This window comes from Pundamilia nyererei, unplaced genomic scaffold (genome assembly GCF_000239375.1).
Source record: "Pundamilia nyererei isolate P.nyererei 1_Seehausen unplaced genomic scaffold, PunNye1.0 scaffold00069, whole genome shotgun sequence".
NCBI classification, from domain to species: domain Eukaryota; kingdom Metazoa; phylum Chordata; class Actinopteri; order Cichliformes; family Cichlidae; genus Pundamilia; species Pundamilia nyererei.
Window position 1 is genome coordinate 2,623,080 of NW_005187470.1, and position 9,299 is coordinate 2,632,378.

The window sequence follows — 9,299 nt, forward strand, 5'->3', positions numbered from 1 at the left end:
CTTGTCTTTATTTTTAGTTAGCACAAACACTTCAAGCTGTAAGCTAATGATAGTTATATAAGACCAGATGCTGCTGGTGCAATAAGCTGTATGCTGTATGTCCAATGGATGATGATCTGATTAGTCGACTAATCACAAAAATAATCGGTGACTAGTCGACTATCAAAATAATCGTTTGTGGCAGCCCTAATTAGAATATACCTAATTACGGGTGTATTCCCAGAAAATTTAAAGGCTTTCTTGACCCAGATTAAAGTTGCAAAGAAACAATGTCCATCTTCGAATGACGCTTTCATTTTCATTCAAATTCCAAATTCTGTCTCACAGAGCTGTGTTGGCAAAACATGTCCATAGATGCATAAACGCCTTTCAGAGTGCTCAAAACCATCTTTGTGGAAAGCAGACAAGATGTTTGCATATATTTTTTTCATAATGACACTTTTTTGGTTTGTCATTAAAACAGATACAGGTGTAGGTTGCACACAAACATGGCAACTGAGAAGGACTGACTCTTGTTAGGACTTACAGGATTTTCCTGTGTCATAAAGTGCTTCCAAACTTTTATAATCTGGCGTCTGAACCAGAAAATAGAGCGAAACAATTCGGTGAGATTTCTAAGTCGAGATGCTCGGGCTGACGTGATAAAAATGGCAAATTCACAGTTTAGTTTGCTGTTGTGTGTCACGTGTGTTTTTCTTTTTGCTCAAGTCAGCTGTGAAGTTAGTGTGTGTGTGTGTGTGTGTGTGTGTGCGCGCATGGTGGGGTAGCCTCCATCTCTCTCCTCTTTTACAGATTTAATTGCTGCTTGACCAAGCTTTTCACTCAATCTTGCCTGAGGTAACGGGGCACCTGCCCATTTTTAAAGTAAGAGGGTGGTGACCTTTCAAACAAGAGAAAAGCTATCTCTTTCCAGGGTGTGATAATGAGGTTACCCTATCAGGTGTGTGATGGCCCCTTTCCTTGGCTGAAAAGACTCTTTAAATGCAAAAGGTTCCTTTGTTAGAGCTGCTGTTGCGAGATTTTTCTTTTGTCAGATTTCAGCAGAAATTAATAGTCCTACAAGATTCCTTCTTTTTCTTTTTACCGCTAACCTTGTATGTTCAGATAAGCGGCTCTGTTACGAGCTCTGTACTGGACATCGGTTTAGGATAAAACTGCAAAAGACCTTCAGCTTTACAGTTTTCCTGTCACAAGCCAGCTATATATTGTGGGCGGTTTTATTGGCAGCTGGAGTGTTTTTAATGCTGTGTAAAAAAATTATCACCTTTCTTCCTGGTATGGCGGTGCAGACCATTCGAGTGACTGCAAAATGGTCGAGCTGGCAGTGATTATACTTTTGTATAATCACTGCCAGCTAGTGAAAGAGTGACAAATTAAAGGGGAAAGCCAACATAAAGTGTCTAAATGAAGTGTTGTGCCACCATGTGTCAGCAAAAGGCCTTCGGTGTGCCTCGGGCGTTGATTTCACAATTCTTTGCTGCAGTGATGGAAGCCATTTTTCCCCTCATTTGATGTAATGATGAGCACCACCTGACATCAAAGTCCAAAATCTCTCCCTAGGTGTTAATTTAGGTTGAAATCTAGTGACTATGAAGAAGATTCCTGTCATTTTCTTGCTTAGTATTGATTTGCAGTGACCCTTCCATCTAATGGGAGAAGTGGGTCTAGTGTAGGCCTTCTCCTGCATCTCCTGCTCACTTAGATCATTGCCACTTGTAGTTTTGATGGAAAAAAAATGTGATTCAGGAGCCCCCATGCAGGATTTTTATATATACCACAGAGGATGATTTCATGGTAATTGCTCCTCTGTACCATGCCATATATTTGTTCTTTCTCTACTCTTTTAATCTGGGATTTCCTGTAATTTGTCACCCACTGCTACCTTATTCACCGAGCACTTTCTAAGTAACTACAAAGCAATCGGTAACATTTAAACTAAATAATTTTCTGTTTTTTATTTGTTTGTTTGTTTTCTTCTCTGCTGCCAGCCTCCAGCAGATGAACGGCGGGGATCTCGTCCTCCCTCCATGGTGAGGTCCTTCACCATGCCCTCCTCCCAAAGGCCACTGTCAGTAGCTTCAGTCACCTCCATCTCCTCTGACAACGCACCCTCCAGGCCCGGCTCAGATGGGTAACACCATGCTTCACTCTTCTTTGGGGCATAAATTATGTCATCTCTAGCATTCGTTCTCTTTTTTTTGTTCTTGCAGGAATCAATGTTGTTTTTTGGGGGGGGAGAAAAATCGTGTCATTTATACACAGAGGTGCCACTTTGATTTCTTATCTAAGAGAATTTCAGAGAAAGTGCTTGAAAAATGCATCTGCTTTCTTTCTTCCAGTTCACATGCAGGTTGAAACTTTAACAACTTCACATTGAAATTGTGACTGAAGTATTCTTTGCGCTATTAGCTCTGTTTGTTATTTAATCAGAATGTACATAAAACACATGCATGCAGCAGATTTGTGTAGATCTTTGAAACTGATTACTATTGATAAAGGAATATTCCCACATGTTCTCTGGCATGAGTCGGGATATACAAATTAATACATTTTGTTTGAGTTGATGTATTGTTTTTATTCTTATTCTTATTATTCTTATTCAGTTTTGCGCTGGAGCCTCTTCTACCAAAGAAGCTGCACACCAAGTCTCAGGACAAACTGGACCGTGATGAACCCGAGAAGGACCGCAAAGAGAAGAAGAAGGAGAAGAGGAACAGTAAGCACCAGGAGGTCTTTGACAAAGAGATGAAAACAGCGGACATCTCTCTGCAGCCAGCTGAAGCTGTCATACTGTCAGAGACGGTACGTTTTTACGTCTTCTGTTTGGGTCGGTCATTCTCATAACTCTGCTGGCTTGTGTCAAACATTTGGACTCTGGGATAGATTGGAGTTTGAGGTCAGAGGTTACTGTGACCACACAAGGCATGATAAATTAAGAATTTATATGCTAATTATGACCCAATAAGACATAAATGTCAAATAGAATGAAATGGGAAGTGATGAAGTTTGAATATCCAAAAGGCCGAGGGTCAACTTCACTGCGACATCATAATGTGCTCCCAAAACACTTTTCTTGTTGTTATTCAGCTACTTCATAAATCAGGAACAGAAGGAGAAATTCTAACTGTATTTATAATTTGATCAGATACTCATTTGGTGACACTAATTTTAGGCGCCCAAATAGAAAGTGTCTCTTTTCTAGCTGTCACCTGACATAGATCCGGGTGAGAACAGATTTCTAAAACGATGACGGTCTTTAACCTGCTAGCTCACTAGTAGGAAGACCAAATGATGTTTTTGCACCAGTGTGCTAAAAAAGGTAGCTAACAGCCCAGTGCAATCACCAAAAGAAAATGGATGTGATGCGAGCTGTGGATACTCTCCAGGCACCTCGCTTGCCTAGACCGCAGAGTATTTCAAGTGGTGTGATCACTGTGGACTGCTTCCTGCTGGGTGAAAACAGACAGCTGTAGAAAACATCCCAACTTGTTTCCCCCAAAGTTCACACGGGAAAACAGGCATGTAAGTGCAATTTCACCGATTGGAGGAGACGTGCAACTGCAAGGTGAAAACTGTGGTTTCAAATTATTTTCGTTTGTTTTTATCAACCTTCCTTATACTCTTTTAAACCTTCTAAGAGAAAAGTATTAAAGGCAAAAAAATCCAGAAAAGTTTGGCAAGTAAACACGTGATCACCTAATGCAATCATAACCCGTCTTTTTCCACTTGCACATAAAACATTGTGCAATATATGTCGCACGGCAAACATCAGTGGGCCATAGAATAGAGAAATATCCCTGCTGTGTCTTTTGGTGTTACTGTGAAGGGGTTTGTTTTTTCTTTGTCTTCCCTCTCATGTAGAGTAAGAGAAGCTACAAACAAGAGTATTTCAGTTATGTTTTGTTCTCTTCAAATCTTTGACTTGGTCTTTATTTTCTTGCCTTTTCCTCTCTCCATGATGTAGCTCACAATTCTGCTTCTCAACTGTTCCCTCAGTTCTCTTTTTACTCTTCATATCTTCATCTCTCCTCTCTCTTTCTCTGTTGTGTTCATGTCCCTCTTCACCACCGCTGTGTCCATTACAGCCGAGTGGTATCACTGTGTTCTCATTGCCCAGTGGGAATGCTCCCTGGCTAACGGCAGTAAGATAAGGGCAGGAATGGAATCCAAAAGAAGCCCCTGGCAACGGTGGAGCCGTCTGGCTCATGATACGAGCGTCATGCCCCCGGGGTCAAGGGTAGAGAACCTATTGGTCTCCGGTGATTACCACATACTAGGATGTAGTAGCTCGGTGTGAAAGTATAATCTGGAATCAAGAAATTGCTTTTTTCACCCACAATGTGAATTTCATCTTCAGCATTCAAGAGAAAATTAAATCCCTGAATAAAGTGTGTTACTTTTAGTGTCTCCCTTGTGGCTGACTGTTTCAGTTGGCCAATTACAAAGTTGTTTGTTAATGTAGACTACAGAGTGGAATAGCCCTCAGGATACAGCTTTTCATATTCAAATTCCTGCTTTACCAAAGTGGAGAAAACACAGTCTTGCATGCAAACAATTATTTGTAGCCACAAATAAGTTCCTGCAGTCCAACAAGAACATTTATCTGAATGGTTTTTGCTTTCCTTCACAAATAGCCCGTTCAATATGGCTGTATATACACACATGTGAAAATAAAATGTTCCCCTTTAAGTGATCTTTTATTGGCTCCCTATGATATTTAATCAAAAGTCTCTTGTCAGTAAATTTTATTCTCAGTTCTATTTTATTGACTTCTGTAACTTTCGTTGTTTACTTTGAGCCCGCTGTAATATCACACTGATATCTTGTTTTCTTTATGTCTGATCACACAGATAAGCCCTCTGCGGCCCCAGAGACCAAGAAGCCAAGTCCTTAATCAAATTGTTGGAGACCGCCGTCTTTCTGTGTCACCTGGACCCCCTACTTCTTCCTCCAGCTCCTCTTCACAGTGCCCCCCACCCATTACACCAAGGAGCAAAGTTTCCTACAACCTGCATGCCATTTCCAGTAAGACATCGTACTTTGCTGCCATTCAGCATTATTTTTGTTTCTGTTTTTTTACCGTGACACGTTGTAACTGCAGTATTTTAGGGGTTTCTGTGTGTATATTCGCACACCAAGTAGTTTCACGGTAACATTACCATTATCATTTTCTGTCCATACAGCAAATCTAAGGCTGACACTTGTCTTTATCTTGATGACAGACGCTTGTCTTTATATACACACATATATATATATATATATATATATATATATACATACATACATACATGTTTCATAGGACTCCATACCTGCTGCAGAGCCAGAAAGTCCATTATTCAGTAGAGGTATACTGTTCTGTACTGTAAATTCCCCTCAAATGTGCGAAGTAATGACAGTCTCCGAAATTTAAGTCCCCTTTCTTCTAGTTTCTTTGAAAAAAAAAAATTTATTAGTCTCAATCAACATAAATTTCTCAGAAATGGACCCTTTTTGAACTCTTCTGGGTACCAGCCCTGCTGTGTAAGATACTCTAATGTAGTTCAATGACGAATGTGAGCTGATGAGTGCCCTCTTGCACAGGTCTGGAGCTGAACGGGATGGGATGCTCTGACAAAGGTGAAACCCCTCCTCCGCTGCCTTTGAAAAGCAACACAGCTGATTACGGCAACCTGCTAGATAATCAAGACTTGACGAGTCCCTCGACACCTCCACCACCCCCTCCACATCAAAGAGTAGGTGTTTTAATTAGAGCTGAGAGCAGCTCCTTAATGATGCATGGCACTTGTAATGAAACAAGCGACCGCTACACGCACTTGACATTTGGGTCAGCCTCCTCCACTATCCCCTGCTCGTGTACTTCCTGTGCTGACGTGTGCGAGTTCGTGCATGTGTGTTTTTTGTTTACATTTGGGCTCGTTGTGGATTTGTCCGTCATTTTTAGAATGTGTGTCACAGAAGAGTGTAGGCATCAGTCAGTTAGCAGCAAGAGCCCACACCCACCTGTCCACCCAGTGTTATTTATACTCATTGCCCCTGGTGCTCAGACGTGATTGATTGGATGATTACTTTACCTCTCACATCCATCAGAAGCCCTCGTGTTGTTAATCAGCGGCTCATCTCTCCACGCTCGGCGACTTCTACTCTAGCCAGCTTCACCACTCTGTTAACTAATCTTATTTATCCACTGTCACGGCCGAAGGACAGGTAGTAAAACAGAGCCACATGCACACCGTGTGGCAGCAAGCTGACAGTAATGTAGTGAGCGCAGATGTCCTGAGACTGAGTGACAGCCATTCTTCATTTACAGTTTTGATGGAGGCAGAGGTGAGGTCACTGACTTGCATTACTCCTTGTCTGTACTCTCTGCTGGGAACTCAGGTGTTTGAGGAGGAGAATTCAGGTGGAGAGACAGGCTTAAACAGCTGAGACATTTTCCATCTGGATTAAATAAGACTTGTAATCACCTTTCACTTATCTCAACACACCAGAAGATCTCTAGCCACTAATCTTTATTCGTAACACCTCCCCGTTTAATTCTTTTTGTTTTAAAATTTTATCCATTTTTTCTGTCAAATTGTTCAAAAGTTTTTCAAATTAATTAATAATACAAAAATTCTAAGTATTAACAATTTTAAAAATTCCAAGATCATAAGGACACCCATCTGTTAAGAACATTGAAATTGTTCAACAAGGTTGGAAGCAATGTGTCCCCAACCCTGGTCCAGAAAATTGTGCTAAGATGTTGCATTTATCCAGGAATCACCTCCATCTTGAAGAATTCGTCAGACTATTTCAGGGTCTAAACTTCAGCAAAGTCTTGATATAATGCTAGCCTCAGAGGCTACTAATCCAATGCTGAAGCCCATAAACCTCAAGGTACATTTTGCATTTACAAAGCAGCAGTTGGAAAAGGGAGAAACTTTGTAGTCATGCAGTTTGTGCTCTGATAAAAAAAAAGACTTGCACACAGGGACAAAGTGAAATGTGGTGAGCCCTTTGGCAGGAAAACAAGTTTCAGTTTCCTTCACAAAGCATATAAACAGGAGTCTGAATAATTGTGTGCTTAACTGTTATCATTGGTTATCATTATATAGTAGTTTTATCACTTGATGCAATCAGGGTGGAGGATTGAGTTGGTGAAATAATGTGTGTTGTAAAAGAAGGTGAGAAATCTTTGCTCTGTAAACTCTATCTTACTTCTTCAGTCATTTGTAGAGCCATGCAGGCTGTAAGATAAGGTATGACCTGTTTTAATAAATCAAAGCCTTGTGTTTAATAAATTATTTAAGATGATCCAAGTATTAACCTCTTGTAAAAGAAAAAATAATATGGGAGCAATAGAACATGCTAATCTTGCGCTTTAAATCCAAAACTATTTTGTAAAAACAAGGTTTCACGTTCCCGTTTTGTCTGTTCGCAGCAATTTCCGCCACCTCTTCCGAGCAAGACTCCTCCTCCACCTCCTCCCAAGACCACCAGGAAACAGGCCTCCATCGATTCAGGAATTGTGCAGTAAACAAAGAAACTTGACAGTAGGACCAAACAACACACTGACAACGCAACAAAAACAACATCAACAGTAACCCCAGAAAAGTGGTTGTTTTTACCCACACATTCCTCGCTTCCCTGTCCCAGCTTGACAAGATGAATACCTCACCGCAGCCCGCCCCCTCGTACCATCTTTTCTTTTCCTTTCTTTTTTTTATGTTATGTTTTTTTTGCCTGCTGTTTGACGATGATGCAGTCTGCAGCTGGGAGCATGTTGCACAGAAGCATTCACTGAATTTGCAGATGCTGTCTAGGACCGACACAATGCCGCATCGAAATTTTATTGTGACATTGTGCTGAGACAGACGAGCTTGGACCAACGGCTTTCCAGTACTGACCCACTCTCAAATATATGAGAGCAAATGGCTCATTAAAGCATTATTTCCCTCTTTACTCATATTCCCACTGTGTACAGAGGTTTGTATATAGGACTATTTTATTTCAGGTTTTTTGTATGTGACTTGATTATGATTTTTTGTATTAACGTGTCATTAGATTAAGTGGCATTTATATGAACAAAAAAGGGCTTGTAGGTTTTGAATTGACTGGGGCTTTACAAAGTTGGTATGTGGAAAAAAAAAAGATGGATTTTATTGGTAAAATTTTGGAGTGCACATACAACTAACTCCTACCACGTTATCATTGTTCAGATCTTGTCCTTGATTGCTGTAACCTTGGATTTCAGTAATAATGACTGTTCCCAATTCACTACTGACATGACTTCTGAATAAACTTTCAAATGTATGTATTTTTAAAAGATGATGTCTCCCTCATTATTTCTGCGCGTGGCGAGAGGTGCTGAAAATAGACGCGAGTGTTTGCACATTTCAGAAATCCTGAACAAATTGGCAATCTGTATGTTTCCTCACTTCAGCTGAGCACTAAGTAACGAAGCTTTCTGCTTCTCCTGCTTAATTGACAGCCGTCGCCGCAGCCACTTCTTTATCAGCGCACAGGAGTGGTGTGTTATCGGGAAATGCCGCTTACATGTACTCAAATGCATTTTCATTTGCATAATTTGTCCTCTCGCTAAACGATCGTTTCTCTTTTCGAAGCCAAATGTGTGAATGTGACCCGTGTTTGAAAGTGGCGACGCGTCAATAAGCCAGCAAACAACAGCTGCCAGCTTTGTCCTGCCTCGTACGATCTTGAATTCTCGTTTTATGGGAGCTGCTGAAGGGCACACCGAGATTTTCATTTTTTCTTTCTTTCTTTTTTAGTCTGGGTGGTTTCCACGCTTCTCGAGTATAATGACGTGTCATCTAAATAAGTGGCTATCCTTGAAACTTCCTGGGATTTCTGTCCTGGACAGATTTAATATATTGTGACTCCAGATTAATAGTTGGAGTGGAAAGTCGGTGTATAATTATTACTTGGAGAGCAGCTTTAAATTACATTGCACTTTAATTACATTAATAATATGCATTGTTCTGGGTGTTGGTGCAATAGCTTAATATAAAGCCTTGTGGCAGCATGCCCAGATTTAAGGAAATAACTGTTGTTATAATGTTCTTTACCAAATGTTATAGAGTGCTGTTTTAATCAACAAATTACAGACTGGAAGGTCATATTGTGACAATTTTATTAATCATTTTAATAACCTAGACATTGATAATTACTGTTGTTTTCCTGTTTCCTTAACAATGAAATAAGTTTTACTAATTAGTTAATAGTTACTGAATTTTAAAAAACAGTCGTGTTTGTTGTAAAGTGCAAAAATTCGCCGGGAGCCCCTCCAACCAGTTTTCATC

General features: G+C 40.4%; 1 protein-coding gene across 4 annotated transcripts in view; it reads left to right on the forward strand.

The window, feature by feature from the left end:
- The window catches only part of dock1 (dedicator of cytokinesis 1), a 195,263-nt gene extending 186,958 nt beyond the window's left edge, over positions 1–8,305 (forward strand). For all 4 annotated transcript variants that reach the window (XM_005736499.2, XM_013911671.1, XM_013911672.1 and 1 more), the window contains 5 exons: positions 1,989–2,131; positions 2,604–2,802; positions 4,851–5,025; positions 5,581–5,732; positions 7,421–8,305. In XM_005736499.2, the coding sequence (XP_005736556.1) occupies positions 1,989–2,131; positions 2,604–2,802; positions 4,851–5,025; positions 5,581–5,732; positions 7,421–7,516 (765 nt within the window). In that variant the 3' untranslated portion in view covers positions 7,517–8,305. The remainder of the gene's footprint in view (positions 1–1,988; positions 2,132–2,603; positions 2,803–4,850; positions 5,026–5,580; positions 5,733–7,420) is intronic.
- The last annotated feature ends 994 nt before the right edge of the window (positions 8,306–9,299 follow it).